This window comes from Chinchilla lanigera, unplaced genomic scaffold (genome assembly GCF_000276665.1).
Source record: "Chinchilla lanigera isolate Chin_1 unplaced genomic scaffold, ChiLan1.0 scaffold00085, whole genome shotgun sequence".
In the NCBI taxonomy this organism is placed as follows: domain Eukaryota; kingdom Metazoa; phylum Chordata; class Mammalia; order Rodentia; family Chinchillidae; genus Chinchilla; species Chinchilla lanigera.
Window position 1 is genome coordinate 8462583 of NW_004955486.1, and position 22743 is coordinate 8485325.

Sequence of the window (22743 nt, forward strand, 5' to 3'; positions counted from 1 at the left end):
AAGGTGATGGGACAATAGTACTCTTCTGGATTCTCTTCTTACTTGAGCTTAATACTGGGGCATAGCCACCCTCCACCCAGGGTTTCTGCAGGAAGAGGGTTGAATGGAATTCCCTATAGCGCAACCACCCCTCCGCCAGAGCTGTAAGACTGAACCAGCCCCACCTAACATTAACCGACCAAAGATGGCAACAGTGTAAGCTGAAAGGAGTTCACACTAAGCCATGGCATGAGTATGCTTCTGAAATCTACAGACAAGGGAGAACTCTTGAAAGCAGACAGGGGACTCCAGTGAAGGCAGAAGTTTGATCTGGAGCCACAAAGCACACAAGGGGTGGGCACGCCTTTCTCCAAGAGCAGAAGGGAACACTTGGGTGAAGATTCTCTCCACAGCAAGTGGAGAGAATGGATGGGGTGAAGGGGAAATTTAGACCCTGTCAGGTGACGGAAAGCTGAGAGAATTTGTTGCTGGCAAAGCTGCTCTTAGAAGTACCGTGACCGTTAACCTTGTAATTTTGATTGGCCTAGAGCTGACTAGTTTGGCCCACTGATGAGCTCAGAGCTGAAGGGATAATGAGGAGGTGGAGGGACGGGGTTGGGGGTGTTACCTGGGGACCACACCTGGCCCCTGGCCCTTCCTCTCCGTCTCTGCTTCCTGGCTGCCCTGAGGTGAGCACCTGTCCCTGCCCACACCCTACCGCCACGATGTTGCAACACACATCTCCAAGCAATGGAGCCAGCTGGCCATGGATGTATCAGTCAGGGTTTACTAGAGGAACAGATATAATACAAGATAAACAAATGTACAAAGAATTACAAGCTTCACTTACAATGGTCAGCTAGAGCTGGATGAGGAAGTGTGCAGAGGGTGTCTGCAAGCTGGAGATTGAAGAGCCCAGCCCCGGGCTTGGAACTCGCTGCAGTGTCTGTGCAAGTCCGTATCAAAAGGCTGATGGGTCTGCAACGGAATGCTGAAGAATCTATGATGAAGGCCGGAGAGCCAACACCAGTAAGCTGAAGAGTCCAGACGGAAGCCCAACAGTCTGCACCAGAAGCCAGGAGATGACCAAGCTGAAGGCGAAGACCGGAGCTCCTCTGAAGAACCAGCAGCCAGTCCTTCCTCACTTCCTTTTTTTATGCCGTCTACCCGCTCTGGGGAGGTGGGGGTCATCCTCCACACCCACACCCTCTGCATGCCTGCCTCTTGCACAGGCTCAGGATGAATACAAAGTAAGCACCCTGGACCCCTTCTGAGTTGCATAGTTAACCTTCTAAACTTCTCAAATTAACACAATAAACAACATCCCAGAAGGGTAAGGACGGTGTCCTTTTCACCCCAAGAGGCAGAACTGCTGAGTCACTTAGCCAAACCTCTAGACTCCCCAAGTTGACACACTGTATCAACTATAACAATGGACTAAAGCTTCCGAAGCCATGATCCCAAACAAACTTCCCTCCTTGTAACTGTTTTTCTGGGCATTCGGTCACAGCTGATTAACACAAGGTCTTAGAACTCAGAAAATAGAGGTAGACCTAGCAGACTGTTTTTGAGTTTCTTAAGTCAAACTTGGTGGTTGAAGAAAAATTCTTAGACCATCTGATGTGCTTAACGTACACATAGGAAATAGGACGGTGTTGGTTTTAAAGAGGAGGATAAAGGGCTTTACACTGTACTCGAAATGGTAAAATGTCACCCCACACAATATGATGTCATCTATACCTATGCACATATGTTGGTGGGGTACCTAGGGACATCCCCCCCAAACCCCTATAAAGCAACATGACTAAATCAAGGTAGAATCCTAAAAAAGTATTCATGACCTGTGAGAAGGTAAGGAAAGAGAAATAGGACGCAAACAGAAAACAATAAAAAAGGCTTAATCCACGATGTATCATTTCCTTAATCACTTTAGACACATAATTAAAACAGAGATTGCAAATGGAATTAAAAAATGACCCAACTACATTCTACCTTCAAACCACACAGGGGCACGTCAAACAAAACACAGGTTAAAGGGCAAATGATATAAAGAACTTGCAAAGTAAGTTCAGCCCACAGTACCACCTAATCCTAGATAAACGGGTATGTTTCCTGCAGGCTCAATTTCTGCCACAAAATGCTTTGTTTTTTATTTTTCCTTCACCCTTTCCATCTTCCTTCCCCCCAATCTCTTGACATCCTCCTTCTCCTGTGGATCTTTCCGTTTTCATCTGCATATAAAACAACAGATTCCTCCGCACGTGCAACAACAGATTCCTCCGCACGTGCACACACAAATGTGTCTGCTACTGATGCCTGGGAAACTATCATTGTTTTCATTCATCACTCCGTAAGAACTTCTCTTAGTCTCCACTTCGCTTCCCATAATACACCTTGGTTCACAAGCTTAATTTGGTCCACAGTTTTGGAAAAGACAGCCACGTTTGTTTCAGGAAAGATGGCGGTGGTAGTGTTTTTCACCAGATGCAGAGTTTGCAAACAAAAAACTTTACCAAACACTTTTTTGGGGGAGTCAAATTATTTGCAAACAAAGATGTTTGTAAACCAAGACACCACTATATTTTGGGAGAATTCCACCAAATCCACATAGGAAAATTCTCTTTATGCATAAATTATTCACCTGTTGTTTCACTGATAGCCATTAACTTTGTTTCCTGGGCTTTGCCCTCAAACAAAGATGCTATAAACTGCCCAGTGGAGGAGTTGGGGCCAATCTGCTCCCGGCTGCCAGGGACAGTGGTTCCATCCCAGGCACTGCCTGACCGTGTGAAAGCCCATCCCTGGGGCCCTCAGCAGGGACCACAGGGGCAGGGTAGCCACCTGCCCAGGCTTCCTCGGGAGAAAGGGCAGAGTGGGGACAGGGACACATAACAGACCCACCCACCACCCAGGGCAGAAGCTCTGCAGCTGCCTCCGAGGAAGAACCAAGCCAGACATGGCCACGGGATCCACCACTTTGTCTTTTATTGAGCATCCTGCTGAAGGAAACCTGGGGTCAACCCCGCCCCAGGGACCCCCACCCCGGGTGCGGCGCCCCTTAGAAGCACCTCCTCTGGACCACAGATGCCCCAAACTCCTTGAAGTCGGCGGCAGTGACCCACATCTGCTTGAAGCTGCTCAAAGAGGTCACGATGGAGGCCCCGATCCACGTAGAGAACCAGCGGTCAGGCGGTGCGGTAATCTTGATGGGGATCCCTTTGAGTGCCAGGGGCTCCAGCTCCCTCAGCAGCCGGTCATCCAGCCCCTGGAACAGCGTGGTGCCCCCCGACAGCACGATCTCCCCGAAGAGCGTCTTCTGGATGTCAGCATCGCACTTGGTGATGCTGCCGGACACCATCTTGGCCAGCCCCGGGCTCTGGTTGCCCACCTGCTCGGGTGAGAACAGGATCTCGGGGGCCTGGAACAGCTGGTCCCCGAAGTAGATGATATTGCCATCAGGCAGCTTGTACTCCCGCAGGACGTCCTCCGGCCGCCGGCACAGCTCCTTCTCAGGCTCCGAGGCCACGTAGCAGAGCTTCTCTTTGATGTCATCCACCAGGGCTTTGTCCAGCAGGCAGGGGAAGGTCCGTCCACCAGCCAGGAGCAGCCGGGTGAGCTGCTCCGTGATGTCCTTGCCTGCCACGTACAGCTTGGCCACAGCGTGGGGCAGGGAGTAGCCTTCAAAGATAGGGACGGTGCAGGTGACCCCCTCCCCGCTGTCCACCACCAGGCCCGTGACGCAGGCCGAGGCGTACAGCGCCAGCACCGCCTGGTCTGACAGGTAGAAGGCAGGCACGCTGAAGCTCTCGAACATCACCTGCGCCGTCTTCTCGCGGTTCTCCCTGGGGTTCAGGGAGGGCTCGGTCACCAGTACCGGGTGCTCGCTCGGCTTCACGCCCAGCTCCCACTCAAATAGGTGCTGCCACAGTCTCTCCATATCGTCCCAGCCCACGATCAGGCCCCGCTCGATGGGCATTTGCAGGTGCAGCGCCTCCTGCCTGAACAGAGCCTCGTCTCCCACGAGGTATGTCTTCTGGTGGGGCTCCACCAGGGACGGCTTGACCTTCAGGTGCCCCACGACAGAGCTGAGGACGTGGCGCGGCCCGATCTCCCCCGATAGCCCTGCTTTGCAGAGCCCAGAGCCATTGTCAAAGATCACAGCCGGGGAGTTCAGGCTCGACATGCCTGCCGTGTTCCCTTCAGGGCCACTGAGATGAAAGCGAGCCCCTCCTGGCTGCCTATGTCACAATGGGCTCCTCCAGAAGGCAAAGGTCATGAGATTCCGCAGTGCCCAGCGCCTTCCTGCAGGGCTGGCAGGTGGCCCCAGGTCCAGCAACCTGTCCGCCTTCCACACACCCTGCACAGCCTTCTCCACCTGTAGCTCAGGCAGGGGGGCTTCCAGGGCTGGCGGTCCCCGAGGTAACAATCCAGCCAGGCCAGTGGTTATCCTCAGTGCCCAGATGTGGGGCACTGAGCCCCCAGGGGGGTGGCAGGCAGGCCTGGGTCTGCCCTCTCCCTTTGCCCAGACAATGAACCAAGCATGGGGTTGGTGGAGCAATGGCCATCACCCCAGAGCAGCAAGCACCCAGAATTTCCTTTTGGATGCAGATGCCTCCAGGAAGGTCTTAGGGATCTCCCCGCTCTCTGTCCAGTTGGCTCTTGCTCTGTGTCCCGCAGATAGATAGACGCTAAGAAAGTCCCCACCTGGTGAACCTGTGTCCAGGTTCCCCTGGTCTGTTCTGGCCCAGGCCAGGCCCCCCCCATCTCTCCAGACAGGGACTGGGAAATGGAGAGGGCAGAGTCAGGGCTGAGGCCTGGAGCACTCGCCAGGCCCTGCCGCCTGGTGCCCGGCAGAGGAGGGCGTGGGAGGGGACCTGCGGACTCAACTGGCTCTGCTCCTTGGGGTGGAGGTGGCCTTGGAGAACCAGGCTCTCCTGCGCCTTCCTTCTGCCCTCTCCAAAGTCCTTTCACGCCCCCTCCTGCCCACCTGCAGAGAACTCTGGGGCTCACATCCCTCAGAGTCCCCAGGCTCCTAATCTACACCCCGCTGACCCTTTGAACTACCAGCAGGCTGAGCAAGACAAACGCCACAGGCAGTGGCGCAGACATGCTATGTAGACACATATCAGTGTAGACACCTGGCACAGTGTGCAGTGTAGACATATGGTGTAGACTTGTGACACGGACTGAGGGTGTAGACTCATGAGGAAGGCATTAACAGGTAGCTCTGGGCCACCTCTGCCCCAGCGGCATCAGTAACACCTTGATCATCATTGGAGGCTTTTCTTCAAAGGACACCAAGGAGACCCACTCAAAGCTTGCATTCACATGGACCAAGGCCCTGCCTCGCCTGTCAGCTGGGTCCTCATGCCTGGCTGGGTTGTTGCCCAGGGACTCTGGAGTAGCTGCTCCTCAGATCCAGAGCTCCCAAGACCCCGAGGGGACCGGGCGCTGTGATGACTTGTGGTCACCCACAGCAGGGCAGAGGGGAGGGAGGAGCTGGAGGCCCCTGCTGAGGGGCTGAAAGCATCCCGGGGCATGGGCTGCTCTCAGTGGAGCCCATCACAGCAGCATGGTAGACACAGCGTTCCCCTCCCTGAGCTCTGTCTACCTAACCCTCCCTAACCCTTTTGAATGTCCCTCATGCACCACCCTCTCTCGCTGTGTGGCTGGGCTTTGGGGCTGGCACTTTGGGCATGTCGGGCTGGTTGTGGTGGGGACAGTGTCCGGGGATTCCAGCCAGCTCCTATGGTAATGCCCGTGTGGGCAGCTCTCAGGTGCTGCTAGAACTTTCTCCCATCATCTAACCTTCAGGGGGCTGCAGCAGGTGCGCCCACTGGAAGCTTCTAATTCGGCCGCAACATGGCCGGCAGTGGAGAAGTAGGCCAGGTGCACAGGGCTCTGGGTCAGGGTCCAGGAGGAATTCTGCTGTCTCTGGTCTGCACACACTTGGGGATCTGTCGGGGACAGAGGCGTGACACTGGACTGTGGAACATGGATGGCCTTGGTCCACAGGGGGAGTTGCGGTTCTGTGGCCCCCGCTGCCCCAACAACACAGGATGGAGCATCCTGGGGGCCACGCGTCCCGCAAGGACACAGTGAGTAGTCTGCCCTGCGTCTCTGCACCTGGGCCTGGCTTCCTCCGTGGCCTCTAAGGGGCTGGGCCATTTCCACCTCTGGGCAGGTGTTCCCAGTCTTCTCCCGGCCAGAGGCCCGAGGACACGGTGGGAAGGCGCCCAAGTACTTCTGGCCCTTGTCTCAAGTGTTCCCAAATGCTTTTCCTCTCCTGCTCCCTGCTGAGCCGGGCAGGCACTGTCCTATGCTGGTGTCTATTCCCCCGGACCCTGCCACCTCCGGCCCATCCTGACACCCGGAGGCAACCCCCTTTCCTCCTCCTCCACCTGGAAAAACAGCTCGAAGCCAGGAATGGGCCCGAGGGGACTCGTGGACACGGGGATGGGGCGGGTCCTGGCCCTTGTTTCTGGGATTGCTGAGTGCAGAGGCTCCAGTCCAGGCCCCACCAGAGCCAGCACCCGTGCCTCCTGAGTGTCCAGTTGGGCTGACGATTGTCCCTCTGGTCTGAAGACCAAGCACTAAGGAGCCGTGGACTTTCCTCTGGGTGTTAGCACGAGGCCCTGAGAAGGCCAAGGGGGTTTGCGAGCCACAGGGCAGCCTATATGACGGCATGCTGCTTGGAGCTTCCCCTGAGGCAGAAACAGCCTGGACCTCCAAGCCTCCTGGGCCCCTGCAAGTCCTCGACGGGAGCCCGGTGTTTCCTCCCCCACCCCTGCTTTCCAAGGCAGGAAGCATGGACCTGAGGGCTCAGGGGCCCAGGTGTGCTGGGGTGCAACGCTTGGGCCGACAGACACACTCGACGGCTGCTAGACCCAGTCAGAGGCACAGGCACAGGAAAGAGGACCTTCCTCTCCTCTCCCGCCTCCAATTAGAAGCCGCCTGCATCTGCCGCCCCCACCTCGAGCCACCAAGCCTCATAAATCGCTTGAACGCGTTTATGTGGGCGAGTGACTGTAACTCCATCCTGTGGCGGTCGGGCACCATGGGCCTCGGGGGCGGGCTCACTTCCGTCCTCTCCAGGAAAGTGCGTATTAATTTCCGCTCCAGTGATCATGGCCACCGCCCTCTCCTATTCCCGCAGAGAAGCCCGGGTCCTGGGGAGCTGCCCGGTGTTTAGACCTGGAATTGGTGGCCCTGGCCTGCTGGATGCCTTTGCTGCCCACTGGCCTGGTTTGGGGTACCTGGGTTCCCAGTCCCTAACCCTGGTTCCAGGCTGGACTGCCCATCCCATATCTCTGGTTCCATTTATCACTGGTACCCAGAGCCTCTGCCAATTAATGACCAGAAGATTGAGTCTGTAAGTGCTGGCCGACATCTGGTGGCCAGATCCTCTCACAGAGGGCCTGGCTGGAGCACCAGCAGCCCGGAGGAACAGGGTGGCCCTTTGGGTGTCAGATGGCTCTTGCACCTTGCTATGCCAGGCACCCAAAGAGGAGCCCAAGCCCTGGGCAGCTTAGCCCTTTTGAGTCTGTGAGATGAAATTTGTACCATCCATCCATCAACCCTTCCATCCACTCTTCCACACACCCATTCATCCACCTATCCTTCCATCTGCCCATCCACTCATTCATCCACTCATCTCCCATCCACCCTTCCACCCATCCACCCATCCACCCATCCACCCATCCATCCACCCTTCCATCCACCATTTAGTCAATCTACCTTCCATCTAGATCTATCCATCCACACATCCTTCTATCTGCCCATCATCCTCCACCCACCCATCCATCAACTCATCTATCTACTCATTCAAATATCTATCTTTGACCCACCCACTCATGCATCCATCCATCTACTCATCTACCCATCTGTCCATCAGCCATCTGTCCTGCCCTCCTTTCCTATCTTCCTCTCTCTTCTTTTTATTCACCTTTCTAACCATATATCCACCCATCCAAATATCCATCCAACCATATCCATCTTTCTATCCATTCTTCTTTCCCTTCCCTCCTCTCCCCTTCTCTCCTCTCCCCTTCCCTCCCACCTCTGGGAGCTGAACTGATCATCCCCCTCGCGATGCCCACCTCCCTCCTTGGTAACCTCCAGGTTTTGCAGAGTCCATGGGTCCCCGCATTTCCAGCCCAGGACCCAAGAGCCCTCTCTGTTCTGATGTTGCTTCTCAACCAGTGTGGCTGGAGATGACAGAGGACTTCTGGGGGTGACTGTGCCTCCTACTGCTTCATCCCTAGGGGATTCAGGGCCCTGACGGTCCAGGGTCCCCATCACATGGACAGGCAAGGATAGGACCCAAGGGCACTCAACCTCCTCTGGGTGCAGCTGGACTCAGGAGAACCTGATACCTGGCCCCCGCTCCCCTCTGAATTCCCATCCAGGAGTTATGGGTTGGTGCCTGGGCCAGTTGTCCCCTTCCATTCGTGTTGGGGTCAGCGGACCCTCACGGTAGGCCATGGTGGGGCATGTGGGCCTCTCCAGACAGATGGTGAACCCCACAGGGCCCCACTGCATGGAAGAGGAAGATGGGGCTCTCCCAGGACAGGTGTGGCTGGAGCCCTAAGCCTGATGTTTGGAGGTCCCAGGTTCTGATGCCAACAAGATGCTCTGTGATTGGGTGCAGCCACCAGGGTGGGCCAGGCCCAGGACCCACGCCCACATCCTTGCTGTGCAGCTCAGAGTGGGTGAGCACAGTGCCACTTGGTGGTCCAGAGCCCCAGTGGCTGCCACGGGGGGCTGGAGCACCTGTCTTGGTCAGCTAGGTCACCCCAACAAAATCCCACAAATGGGTGAGCCTTGCCCCATGGGTGTTTATTTTTCAGTCGGGAGGCTGAGGTTGGAGATGAGGCACTGGCACGGCTAAGTACTGGTGAGGACCATCTTCCCACTGTGCTCATGAGGGCATTGATGGAATGCCAGAGTTGGAGTGGAGAGCAAGTGTCCCAACCAGAACCATCCTGGGCCTCGGTTTCCCCTGCTGTCAGTAGGGACATCCTCGTCTGCCCGTGCCAGGCACCACAGGGTCAGGAAGGCAAATGTACTGGCTTTCGGGGAGTGCCCCCCAGCACAGGAAGGCTGGTAGGCTCCCCTAGCTGGGCTTAGCAGCTCCCGGGCCCCTGAGAACCCTCTCTCCCCGTGTAAACCACTACTGCTACTTAATTCTAACGCTTCAAGATTTTACGTCCTAACCTAAGATCTCAAACAAGACTTCCCCCTGGCTCCTGTATCAAGGGAGAAGGCTCAGGGCTCCCTGGTACCCACATCCGTGGAATCCTCCTCCCCAGCCAGAAAGGTAGAGCCCAAACCTCTGGCCAGTCCCCCTGTGGCCCTCAAAACAGAGCATTTTCCGCCCCCTGCTGGTGCCCAGGTGGAACTGCCATGGAGTCTCGGGTAGGGACCTAGGTTAGGGACAGGAGCCTGCTTGTTAATTTCTTGCTTAGGCAGGACACTGGGGGAGGGTAATCAATATTTGCTAAATAAGGGGAAAGCTGCCCTGCCTCAGTGGGGAGAAGCTCTATTTTCAAGTATGTTCAGTGATTACCCAGAGGAAGGCCCCACCAAATGAGCCGGCGTGCAGATGGGCCCGCCGCCGGTCCCACTAGAGCACCCACCAAGCGCGTGTTAATGCGCTCCCTCCGACCGGACACAGCCAAGCTTCGGGTTTTAAATAGTTTATAGCATTTCAGATGCGACTTCGCAGTCTAGGCAGTCCCTGGAGACGCTGAACAGACTTCTACACTTAGCCAGTGATAAATAACCGAGAGAGCGCGGGGCCCGGAAGGATTCCAGATTTAATTCAAATAATTTAAAATCTAATGTTGAAAGAGCCCTTTGCATTCGCAGGCTGTGCTGGTTTCCAGCTGGAGAAAGAAAAGGCTTTGTGTTTGGGGGTGAGGTGCGCGAGCTAACCTCCTTTCCATGCGGCTGCTGCTCCCAGCCAGCGCGGCCGCTCTCCTGTTATAAATGGCAGGCGTCGCTCCGGCAGCCAGCGAGAGGGAGGATCATCATCTCCCTGGATTTCAGGTGGGAAGGGTTTGCCCCATGGTGAGGTTGCTGCCTCACAGGCCTGTGTCGTGAGGAGACGCGGCTGCCCCTGCCCAGCATCACCTGGGGGCAGCTGGGAGGCCCCCTGGTTATCAGAAGGGCACACTGGACACGGAGGTGGCCACTGTCCTTGCGGGGCCTGGGCTGCGCTGTGGACCAGGCTTGGCCCAGGGCCAATGGCTGCCAACACCGGTGAGGCCCGCGGGGAGCAGCGTCCCTGGCCGGCCAGCCCCCTCCTGGCAGCCAGCATGGGCTGGGTCCCAAGACTGGGACTGCAGCTGTTTCTGGTGGAGAACCCAGCACTGAAGGACTGGCAGGGCCCTGTGCACAGGACGGAAATGGCCCCCAGCGTTCCCGTCCACCCAGAACCTCTCACAGTCTTTGCAAGGTAATCGGGGGAGTCCACATGAGATCGTGCCCGTGTCCTGGGAAGAAAAGGAAGACAACGTGGGGGGCGCCACGCGATGATGGAGGCTGAGGCTGGGGGACGCCACCCACCAAGGAGCGCGGAGGATTCCTGGAGCTTCCGAGAGCAAGAGACAGACGGGGAGGGTTCCACCAGGGTCTCGGCCACGGCCCTGGCTCTGCCATACCTGGGTGTGGACTTCTGGGCTGCAGATTGTGAAAGAAAACATTTCTGAATTAGGGCAGCCAGGGAAACAGGCCGACCGCTGGGTCAGAGTCATGGGGCCATCGCCAGCTCTGCTTCAGCTGCATGGCTGCACCTCTTGGGGCATCGTCTGTTTAGTTCCCTCCCCACTGAGCTGCTCCGATGGCCCTGGGGCCTCCCCTGTCTGCAGAAGTGAAGCTGCAAACCCCAGCTCCCCTTTCATGGTGACTCACCCTCCTCCTGCTTGCTTTTCCTTTGTAGGAGAGCGCACTGGGCTCCCTCCTAGAAGCACCCAAGGCAGCATCTCCTGGCACGGTGACTGGGCAGAGGCGGTGGTTGCCCAGGCAGTGATGCCTGTCAGTGTCTCTCCCAGTGAGATCTCAGTGGAAAGCCCTGTGTCTGAGCTATCTTTTAGAATCTGGGAGAGCAGGTGTAGGAGTTCTCTAGAACAAACCAGGTGTTGATATTATGAAGTGGCAGCAAGAGACATCTCAGGGCTCCCCAGGGGGCTACTGAGGACCTGGCATTTCCAGGGACCACCCTCTACCCCCTGAGAGGGAGAAAGCTGCAGACCGGGCTGGGTCTGGGGGTCCTGAGACATTGGGGGGCACTCTACAAGGAAGAGGTGCGAAGGAGGCACCCAGATACTGCAGCCCAGCAACCTCCTCACTCTCTGGTCCAGCCCTCAGACCATCCATGAGAGCAATTCATAGCTGTCCTTTGGAGGGATCCTGCCTAAAACAGCAGTCCAGCAGCTGGCTGGGCTCCCACTGTCCTCTGGAATGTGGATGGGAAGCTGGGCCAGGCTGAGTCTGCACACGGGCAGCGGGACGTAGCTCAGAGACCCAGAGACAGACACCACACCCTTCACGCACCGTCTGTTCTCTATAGTGAGAAAGACACCCAAGGACAGGGCACAGGCTGAAGTGACAGTTGTCCCTGCTACTCACACTGCATCAGCAGAACTGGTCCCTTGCCTGCCTATCTACACGAGAGCCCCGAAGTGCGGGTGAGCACCGGCAAGGAGGGCTTGCGGGTCCCATGGGATAGAGCTGCGCTGAAGCAGTCCTTGTTCATCTGAGGCTCAGGCTGACTAGGTGCCCACATCTGTGAGCATGGTCTAACTGCAGGTGATGATTGACTCACACACTTAGCCAAGGTTTTCTGAACATAGGTGGAACAAGCAGAGTAACTGCCCATCTGCCCAGATCCGCAAGACAGGAACCCTGATGCAGCATCCACACAGCCATGAGCTTCATGAACACAGGGGTTAAAGTCACCCACATTAGTTTTATCACCAAGCTTCCAAGGCACTGGCAAGATCACTTGGTCAGGGCAGGCGCAAGAGGGCTGCAACCCAGGTAGAGTGGGCTGTGATTGGGACAGAGATGACACTCATGTGCCCAGGATAGCAGGACACAAGGCACAGGGCCCTCCCTCCCTGGGTGTTTCCTCCATGCCTGGACCTTTGAAAGTCTTGTTAAAATGCTTATTGGACAAATTTGGAGCCCCTGCCTGGTCCTAAATGCTCCTGTGCCTCATTGAATGGTCCCCATCCATTTCTCTGTCCCATGACAGAGCTGCATCCCTCCATTGGATGGTGTCTGCCACCTGCATCCCCAGAGACTTGCATGAGGTGGGCTCTGACAAGCTGGGGAATGAACAAAGATGGCTCTGGATCACTTAGCCATAGGCTGGAGTGGGCAGGAAGCATCTGCAGGTTCAACTCAAGATGGTATTGGACAGTTTTTAGTTATCTTCTCGTCACCAGGACATAATACCCAATACTCACAAGTTAAAGGAAGAAAGGTTTATGTTGGCCCACAATATGTAGAGGTTTCAATCCATAGTTGGCTGGCTCAAAGTCAAGAGGCAAGGCAGAGTGGTCTGGCGGAGGAGAAACAGTCCACGGCAGGGCAGGCAGGAGACAGAGAGGGATCAAGGGAGGAGGAGGGAAGCAGAGCTTTCCAGGCCACTCCCACAGTGACCACCTCCTCTAGCCAGGCTTCACCTCCCAATATTACCTCCATCCATTGGTGACCATCTGTCCCTTGGTGACGTGAACCATCCATATCGCAGGAGCTACCTCTCACCGCACACCCCCAGCCACAGCACACCCTTCCCTTCTGGAAGTGGTACAGATCGCTCCGGTCCCTACAGGTTTTCCACCATTTCTGGGGCCTGCTGTGGCCAGGCAGGCCTGGGGGAGATGTCCCCAAAGTCTCCTGGCCTCTGCACCTCACTCAGTCTTACTCTGAGTGCCTAAAATTGCTGAGCTGTCTATCCTGCTCCCAGCCGGGGACGTGATCCTGTGCAGACCCGGCAGGTGCCGCTGCCTCGCTGTGCTGAGTGGTCTGTGGCATGGTGCTGCCTACCCGGCCTGCCAATGCTGGCCTGGCCTGCTGACCAGACACCAAGTCTGAGTGGGCACCAAGACCAGAAAAAGCTCTGTGGTTCCTTGGTTGAGGGACAAGCAGCCCTGTCTCTTGGGCTCCTGAACCTGGCAGACCACAGGTGGTCAGAGACAAGACGCTCCCACAGAAAGGCAGACCCTGGGCTCCAGGGCATAGCACTAGGATCACAGTACAGAGCTCACCACCTTTCGGAAATATGCCTGGCCCCCTCCTGACCCCGGCAGGCTGGAGCCTCTGTTCAGGGTCACCACCATCTGTGCAGACAGAATTGCTGGTCAAGATCATGTCCTATCAGGCTCACTACGCCAAGAGCTGGGTGACATGAGGGTGCCATCCTCAGGTGTCCTGGGTCATAAGAGTCAGCTCGAGCTGGCCCAGAGGACGCAGAGACACCACTGAGAGAGGCAGCCCTGAACTCATGTCCTTCTCCACTGGCCTACTACATCTCCTCCTCCGTTCATAACACAGTCTCCTCTACAGCTGACAGAGGAAAAAAGCAACTTTGACTTACATGAGTTCAGTGGCCACAAGGAGTGGTAGCTGCTGTATCCTGCCACCCTCAGAAGCAGACCTAAGGGATGGGGTCAGGGAGTCTGGACACTGCCTTTGTGGGACAGAAGGAGCCCAAGGTCAGGCAGACACAGATCCCTGGAGGAGAAGCTGAGCCCATGGGTCGGGGGGGGGGGGAGTAATGTGGAAGGTGAAGAATTCCAGGCAGAGGAGGTAGACAGCCCTGTGAGGATCATAGCATGAAGGTTCTTGGGCCACACACTCATATACCCAGGAGAAAGGCTGTGGCCACCTCCTGTTGGGGCCCGGCAGTGTGTTAAGCCTGTGTCAGTTCAGCACATGGCTGCTCCTTCCCAAGGCTGGCCAGGCAGACAAGGCACTGCCTGAGGATTCCAGACCATGGATCAGGCTCTCTTGCCACACAAAGTGCCCACACCACAGATTGGCACTTTTCCTTCTGTGTGTGTCACCTTGGTGCTTGTGATGCGTGCTTGTGTGGGCTTTTAAATAGATACAGAGAGAACTACTTTTGCCAGGAATATTCTGACCAAGGCAACCTAAGGATACTCTTATCCAGAAAAGAAATAAAAGCTTAGAAATGCCAGATAAAGTAAAATGTATGTCCTTTAAATGCAGAGATGAGCTTGCAAAAGCATAATGGAAATTTGCAGGGACCCAAAATGAATCACACAACCCAAAGCAGTGATTGTGGTAATGTAAGGCTATGCTGATGGGGGCTGGCTCCCTGGTGCTGGTCTGGATTTCAGGGGGCCTGGGATGGCCTCTCAGGGTGAAGAATGAGGCCCCTCAATCCCCAAGTGGGGAGAGTCAAAACCAAGACTCCTGCCCAAAGTCTTGGTCCCACCTGCAACCTTGGTGAAGGAAGTGGCTATGGGAAAAGTCCATCCACCAGCACTGGAGTGTTGCAGGGTTGCTGTCTGCCTGGATGTGGGCTGAGTGGTGCTGTAGCTTGGGTGTAATTTGGTGTCCCCCACAAAGGTTGATACTTAAAGTCTTGGTCCCCATGGTGGTGTTCTTGAGGTGCCATGAGCCTTTAATGGGAAGGGGCTATGTGGGTAACTCAGTCTTTCCCTCCCTGGCTTGGGATGTAGCTGCTTGGTCCAACATGTCCTTCCTCCACTGCCATCCAGCACCCTCACCAGAGGCCCAAATAACAGGGCCACCTGACCTTGGATTTGAACCAGAAAACCAAAACAGGGAACTACACAGACTGTTTGTCTCTGTTCCATAAGTTGCCTCAGGCATTTCATTACAGTAACTCAAAGCTGACTAACATAGAAATTTTAGAAGTTTCTTCTTTTCAATGCAAAAAAGAAGCATTTCCAGAATAATAGAGTAAGACTGTCCAAATTCTGCTCCTGCAGAAAGCAAGGATACTGCTTCAAAAATTTGTCAAAATCAACTTTTTTAGGACATTAATGATCTTCCCAGGTCCTCCAACAATCTGAAGAGTGATTGTCAGGAACAAAAAGGTTGAGTCTTGGTAAGAGCAGAGAGCATTTTAACTGTCCTGTTCTGTTTTCTTATCCTTAGGTACGTAGTGGTCTTGAAAGCCAACAGCCTGTCCATCAAGATAGCTGTGACATCAGACCTGGAAATGCCCAGAGGGGAGATTCCAACATATTCCTGGGAACCTAGAAGGCCACATGCAGATGCACAGTGGTGCATGTGCCCAGGAAGACCTGGAGAAGCCTGGATCTCTCCTTCCCAACCTCAAAACTCTGCACAGCAGGAAATGAAGGCTAAGGCAGAGCAGCTATCGGCCGGCCACAATATCAAAATCTCCTCAGCAAAACCTAAGACAGTTCTTTCTGCAAGGAAGTAGTGTGCAAACACTAACTATTAGCCAAATGGATCAGAGATGTCAGTGGCCCCACATGATAAAGAATACAGACTTTACACAAGAAGGAAAATCACCAAGTGAACAAACCCAGCAAAAACAAATAACAGCAGCAAACACTCTGGGATGGGAGAGGAAAAGTCTGATTTCCAGAGGTACCACATTCTATTATTTAAAATACCCACTTTTCCATAAATTCTTATGAAATATGCAAAGAAACAGAACAGTATAGCATATACATAGGATTCAAAAAGTCAGTAGAAATGGTCCCCCAAGGAGGCCTGGGTGTTGGACTTACTAGGCAAAGACTAAATTGTCCACTATCAATATGCTCAAAGAACTAAAGGTGTGTAAAGAACTAAAAGAAAACACAAGAATGATGTCTCACCAAAATCAGAGCATCAGGGAATCAATAGAAATTACAAAAATAATCAACCAGAAATTCTGAATTTGGAAAGTATAATAACTGAAGAGGAAAATATGCTAAAAGGCTCAGTGGCAGAATTCAACAGCAGCAGAGATGATGAACTTGAATCTAAGTAGACTGAGACCCAAACTCCCCAAGTTTGATGTGAAATAGAAATCCACACATTTAAGGAGCTCAGTGAATTCTGAGTTTAAAAAAAAATCCACATCTAAGCATGTAACATTTGAACTGTCAAAAGGCAAAGGCAGAGACAGAAATAGAACTCGTTCTATAAATTAAATATTGTCCTGATATCCAAACCAGACAAAAGTATTTGTATTGATGAAAAAGTCTTTAAAAAATACTAATCATTCAAACCCAACAACATATAAAAAGCTTGTACATCATGACCAAGTGGAATTTACCCTAGGAATGTAAGGTTTGTTCAGCATATGAGAATCATTTAATGAAACATCTGAAACAAGATGACTTCACAGAACAAAGAGGTTCAAGGAGCTCACACTTTCGGAGATTCAAGGACTAGATGCTGCCCCAGCTTTGACAAGGACCTCATGACGGATGGTGGTGTGGACAAAGAGAGGAAGCTCACATCTTGAAACAGAATCCCAGAGAGGCAGGTGGTGGGGAGGAGGAACCTGGCATAGCAGCCTTCTCATGAGAACCCTCTGGGGTCCTGCCCATAGTGCCTCCACTCCTCCAAGGGCATCTGCCCCCCAAGGACAACCCACTGCGCTACCCCTTAGAGGCCAGCACCTCCCAGCACCACCACTCTGGACAACCAGCGTCTGACACACAAGCTCCCAGGAACACATTCAAAAACATCCAAACCACAGCAATGCAAATCCTGGCTCTGGAAACAAAATTAGCCAGGGAAGAGTTCTTGGAGAAGTGACTGATCCTGCGACCAGACGGGAGAAATATCAAATGACCTGGTGCCTTGTGATGCCAGGAAGTGAGCAGGTGCTGAGAAGGCTTTTTAATGGGGGTCACGTCCAAGGGCCATGGGAGCCAGTCAGGAAGAGGTGTTCTCGGCCGGAGCTGGGTCAGCTCGAGTGATGCAATAGATAGGATAACACTGTGCTAAAACCCAAACAGAAAAATATCCACGAGTCCACAAGTAAATGATGAATAAGTGAGTGTGGGAGGATGAGCAACTCTTCCTCACAGAAACATTTCAGTTAATACATGTAAAATGAAATGATGCAAATCTAAAAGTCACCCTTAGAAAATGACAGTAATGATTGCTGCAGGGAAAACCCACTGATGAGTGCTAAATTTAGCAGGTAAAAGTTAAGAAAAATATTATGTTCATATAGCTTCTAATATTCTTCTAATACTCATTTATTACAAATTGGAAATAGTACCTTTAGAAAAACCTGGCAGACACCACCCAAAAAAGGGTCAAGGTCAGCCCACCTGTACCACTGGTGACATCTCATGCCCTCCGATAGGAAACCCTGAAGTATTCCTCCCCCTAGTCCATCCACAGTCTTGTTATGAGACAATAAAACAGACTGGAGTACATGACCATTCTCCTAAATGCCTGGCCTGCGCTCTGCAGAAGTGTGAAAGTCATGAATGAGGAGGAAGGACTGAAGACAGTCAGACCGAGGCCAGGAAGCTACAACAACCCATGCCCCAGACTGGAACCCAGAACAGGGAAATGTGCTGAACCGATGGAATCCCAGTGAGGTCCATGACGTAGCCTAAAAGAACCGACTAAATGAGAAATACACATATCTAGAAAAATCTTTGACCTTTAAAGATAATTCAAATTATATCCATATAACGAGAGCACTGTAGAAAAAAGTCTCTAAAATAGTTAATAAATATATAACCCCAATTCTAAATAAACTGTTTCAAAGAATATAAAGAACGCCCCTCAAGCCTCCACCCCACAATGCACCGCGGCGGGCAGGCTTTGAAAATGCGGCGCGGCTAGTTCAAAATGGCGGAGCTCGACCAGTTGCCTGAGGAGAGCTCTTCAGCAAAAGCTCTCACCAGTTTAAAAGAGAGAAACTTATCTAACACATGGAATGAAAAGTACAGTTCTTTACAGCAAACTCCTGTTTGGAAAGGCAGGACTACAAGCCCTTGCTGTTGAAATGCCCTTCAGAAATTCAAAACGAAGTCGACTCTTCTCTGATGAAGAGGACAAATAAGTACGAAATCACCTAAAAGAAACCACAAAGTCGCAACGGTTCCACAGAAATTTACAGCAACAATGTCAACACCAGATAAGAAAGCTTCACAGAAGATTGGTTTTCAATTATGGAACCTACTCAAGCTTCCAAAAGCACATAAATGGTGCATAAATAAGTGGCTCTATTCAAATATAGATAAACCACTTTTTGAAGGTGATAATGATTTCTGTGTATATCTAAAGGAATCTTTTCCTAATTTGAAAACAAGAAAGTTAACCAGAGTAGAATGGAGAAAAATCAGATGGCTTATGGGAAAACCACAGAGATATTCATCTGCATTTTTTGAGGAAGAGAGATCAGCACTAAAACAGAAACGGCAGACAGTAAGGCTCTTACAACAAAGGAAAGTTGCAGAGGTTTCACAATTCAAGGATCTACCATGAAATTCCTTTGCCCTTGGTTACTGGAACCAAAGTTATAGTAGGACTGCATGGTGTACATGACAGTCTATTCACAGGACAGATAGATGCTGTGGGTACTTCTAATGCTACGTATAGAGTGACTTTTGGTAGGACAGGGCTTGGGACTCATACCATTCCTGACTATGAAGTTCTTAGTAACGAGCCTCATGAAACCATGCCGATCGCTGCCTTTGTTTGTTTTTTTTTTTGTTTGTTTTTTTGTTTTTTTCCCGGTACCAGGAATTGAACTCACGACCTTGTGCTTGCCAGGCAGGCGCTGTGCCGCTGAGCTAAATCCCCAGTCCCGATCGCTGCCTTTGGACACAAACAGCGGCCTTCTCGTTTTTTTATGACCCCACCACAGTTACATTATGTTCCTCCTCTCTAGTCTCCAGTTACAGACAGTGATCCTTTATTAGGACAGTCACCTCGGAGAAGTAAACTTTCTGGCTCTGACACTGAAACACTGGTGGTTTTCCAGTAGAATTCCTTATTCAAATGACTAAATTATCAAAAATTCTCATGATTAGAAAGAACATATCAAGAAGTTAAGGGAAATGAACATGGAAGCATAAAAACTGAAATCATATTCCATGCCCGCTTGAATTTCAGTGGGGATGTGCAACAATTGTTCTAGAGCTTGAACAGCTGAACAAGGACCTGAACAAAGTTTTGCATGAAGTTCAACAGCACTGTTCCGAACTGGCTGCGGATCAGGGGCTGCAGCTGGTGGATCAGCCCGCAGACCTGCGGCAGCGCTGTGAGGAGGCACAGGAGATGATCCGGCATGCCAGCTCTTCTGCGGGACAGTCCTCTGTCGAAAATGAAAGCCTCACAGACTTAATCTCCAGGCTTACGGCTGTCCTACTACAAATTAAGTGTCTAGCAGAGGGAGGAGACCTGAATCGCTTTGAGTTCAAATCACTTACAGACTCATTAAATGTTATCAAGAGTACAACAGATGCTTCTAATATCAATTGCTTTCAGAATAATACAGAAACCCACGTTGCGCATATTCAGAGTGGCCTGAGCCAGGTGAGAAACCTGCACACCTGTGCCGCAGATGACACCCACAGAGACTGAGCCCAAGACTGCGCTGTTCCAACTGCACAGGACGCTGATTTCAAGAAGTTCTTTTCCTTTGTTAGGCTCCCAACACCAAGTAACCTAACTGCTGGGAATCAAGGGAAATGTAAATCTCCAAAGAAGGCATTTTAATATACTGTACTGCTCTTTAAACCAGCATTGCTGATCAGCATATATTTATTTCTCTTCTGGTATTCCTATTCCTATGTTACATGTTTATGGGCAAGTATTTTTAAACTGAAAATGTCTAAGTATAATGTAATTTCACAGAAGACTATGTTTGCCTTATTTTAATGTGCATGAATTCCACCCTACACGTGGACACAGCGACTGCAGCAGAGAACGTGAAGAAACACTGCCTTTTATGCACAGTGGCGAACGTGGAAATCCCACCTGGAGGAAGACTGCCCCGGTGGAGCTGGCCGATCGCTACTGCAACCCGCAGGAGATAAATTCAGGCAGCGTGGGGAGCTCTAGGTTTCAAGGAAGCCACTGGAGTATGGGTAGAAATGGGGACTTTTAGAAGTATATGTGATGTATACTTGCAGCATGATGTGGTTCTATAGAGCATTTTACAATAATAAATATTTTATCATAATTTATAAGAAAGGCATTTGTCTGTTGAAGAAAATGAAGGGACAGGAAGAAATCATTACTGCTGAACTTATGCAGGTGGATTTGGCATGTCTCTCCCTTCCGTTCAGGGCAAAAAGTGCTATTGTTATGAGATTTATTTTTAAAAGACTGATAACACACTATTTTCATATTTTTTGTCTATTTGCACAACTTAAACCAGATTACTGGTTAAAATCCAACAGCACACAATTTATAAAATAAAAAGGGTTTATAAGGAAAGCAAAATAACCAGTGTTGTGAGTTGCAGAAAAAAGATATGTTTTTGGTTGGTTGGGGGGGTTGTTTTATTTTGTTTTTTAAGGAAACCTGCCTAAAATATTAATCTTCTTAGAAAGTATGTATTTTGAATTTTCTTTGATTTAATAGAGAATATTATAAAGTCTAAATATAATAAATTGTTTTCAAATTAGGAGTTTAAGATGTAGCTATAAATGTGGTTTTGATTCTTTTAGATGTCTCATAAAATGAGACTTTTTGTATGCTGATGTATAATAAAATTGAAAGAAGATTATTTTCCATTTGAAATTTTTGTATAGTTTGAAAATGCTTCTGTATCCTTTGTTGGTATGGTGCCACTGTAAAACTTTAGTGCAAAGTTTATATTTAGCTAAACTTTTATGTTAATAGGAAATGCATACATCTTTTATTCTCTTAATATTCTAAGATAAATTGGTCTGTGAAAGTTTAAAAAAAAGGAAAGCCAGTCTTCAGGTCAGTTAGTGATATTAAAATCACTTTGATATTCTGGATCAAAAGAGGACAGAGGAAAAAGGGAAGGTCATGGGTTAAATTTGTTTATGACCACAGATTCTCTAACAGTCATAAAAATTAAATCCAGCCGTGTGAAATACGGAAAGATACGAGAAACTACCCACCCGAATTTATCAGAGGAGTGCGAGGACGGCTTCACAGCAGCAAGTCTGGTTCCAGGCAGGGGCCTGAGCAACCACGACAGGGCGATTGTCAGGTACACAGGTCTCTCTCTCCCCGCTAACGCTGGAGAACGGCTGCCCGCCTGGCATGGTGGCCGTTCCCAGGAGGTCACCTGGAGAGCGAGTTCCTTTGTTTTGCCTTCACCACCTCTAGGGTGTGACCCCTGCAGTCGGCTCCAAGATGATTCCAACCACTGCTATGCATCAGTTCTCAAACAGGAGCTGCAAGAGAGACTGGAACGCACAGAGGGGCAGCCGATGGTGAGGAGCAGCACACAGCAGATCCGCCCCATGAATGTCAGCTTGGCCAGAGTTTACAGCGTGGGAGGCTGCGTGGGGGCTTATTCTGGACAGCCGTGTGCTGCGCTCACAGCCAGGGCTTCCAAGGCTGAGAGAGAACGAATTTCCACCTAATTACTACCTTGTTTCAGAGCTTGGGTCTCCTTGGAACATGGGCTGCTCTCCCAGATGTGCAGGTGGCTCCCACACGCCAGCGGCAGACACTGATCCCCCAGCTCATCCAGCGCATCATTGTGGCGAGAGGAATCAGAAGGTGACAGACTGCAGACAGGGAGATGGCCCTTGGTGGGCGTGGCCTAATCAGATGAGGAGCAGAGATCCTCCAACAGGAAGATTTAAAGTAAGACTCGGGATGGTCTTTGTCGCTGAAGACGGAGGAGGTCATGAGGCAGGGACTGGGGAACAGCCAACTGCCAGCAAAGGTTGGGGACCTGAGTTCCACAGCCACGGGGCACTGTATTCCACCAGCGCCGCATGAACAAGGAGGCTGATGGGGAGAGAGGGAGCACACACTCTTTCTGGAACCTCGTTCACAGCCTCACGAGACCCTGAGCCAAGGACACACCAGGTTCCTGTCCCCCAGGAACTGGGACATGGGAGTAGGGGTGGCAGGACAAGCCTGGAGCTCTGGGCGATGTGCCACTCGGCATAGAAGCACGGCGCACCCTTTCCCTGCGCTCACAGCTGCTGGCTCCTCCTGGGGTGATGCTGTCCTTGCAGGCTCGGGAGCAGATGGAGCCCAGAAATGAGTGCACAGTTACACAAATTCCACCGAAGCCAGCCTCTGAGGGATGGGTGGGGCCTCTGATGACTTGTACCCGCTCCACCAGATAGATGCAGGGAAAGAAAAACACTGTACCCGACCCCACAACGTGCAAAGCCACACACCAGGTAGATTGGAGCTCTAAATGTGCAAAGAAAGTAGACAGTGACAGTACACACCTGTGATCCCAGTGACTCAGGAGGCTGAGGCAGGAGGATCACACATGCAAGGCCACTGGCTGGCTGGAAGATGGCTGGCTGGATGGAAGATGGATGGGTGGATGGATGGATGGATGGATGATGGATGGATGGATGATGGATGGATGGACGGATGGATGATGGATGGCTATTTGGAGGGATGGATGGCTGATGGATGATGTGCTGTACCTAAAGCTGAGATTCTTTCCCTCCTGAGCTGTTTATTATTCTGATGAATCCTGCCAACAGCTCTCTGGAGGACTCAGAAGTCCAGCAAATGAGCATCCACCCTGGCTGGAAACCTGGACATTTTCCCTTCCAACAGAAGCAGCGTCCTCGGGGCCCTGGGGCG

At 51.8% G+C, this 22743-nt stretch overlaps 1 protein-coding gene, 1 long non-coding RNA gene and 1 pseudogene across 2 annotated transcripts; 2 read left to right on the forward strand and 1 right to left on the reverse strand.

Moving 5' to 3' along the window:
• Positions 1-2940: 2940 nt before the first annotated feature.
• Actrt2 (actin-related protein T2) lies at positions 2941-4259 on the reverse strand. Its single transcript, XM_005404155.2, has one exon. The coding sequence runs from the start codon at positions 4160-4162 to the stop codon at positions 3038-3040; it is 1125 nt and encodes a 374-aa protein (XP_005404212.1). The 5' UTR covers positions 4163-4259; the 3' UTR covers positions 2941-3037.
• Positions 4260-4309: 50 nt separating this feature from the next.
• Positions 4310-20165, forward strand: LOC102030320 (annotated as a pseudogene).
• An 890-nt stretch (positions 20166-21055) lies between these two features.
• LOC106146590 lies at positions 21056-21752 on the forward strand. Its single transcript, XR_001231095.1, has 3 exons — positions 21056-21166; positions 21286-21392; positions 21563-21752. It is a non-coding gene; the product is annotated as an uncharacterized LOC106146590 (long non-coding RNA).
• Positions 21753-22743: the final 991 nt, after the last annotated feature.

Bases quoted from the DNA above. Each gene is read 5' to 3' on its own strand.
- Actrt2 (XM_005404155.2), bottom strand. From the start codon at position 4,162: ATGTCGAGCCTGAACTCCCCGGCTGTGATCTTTGACAATGGCTCTGGG.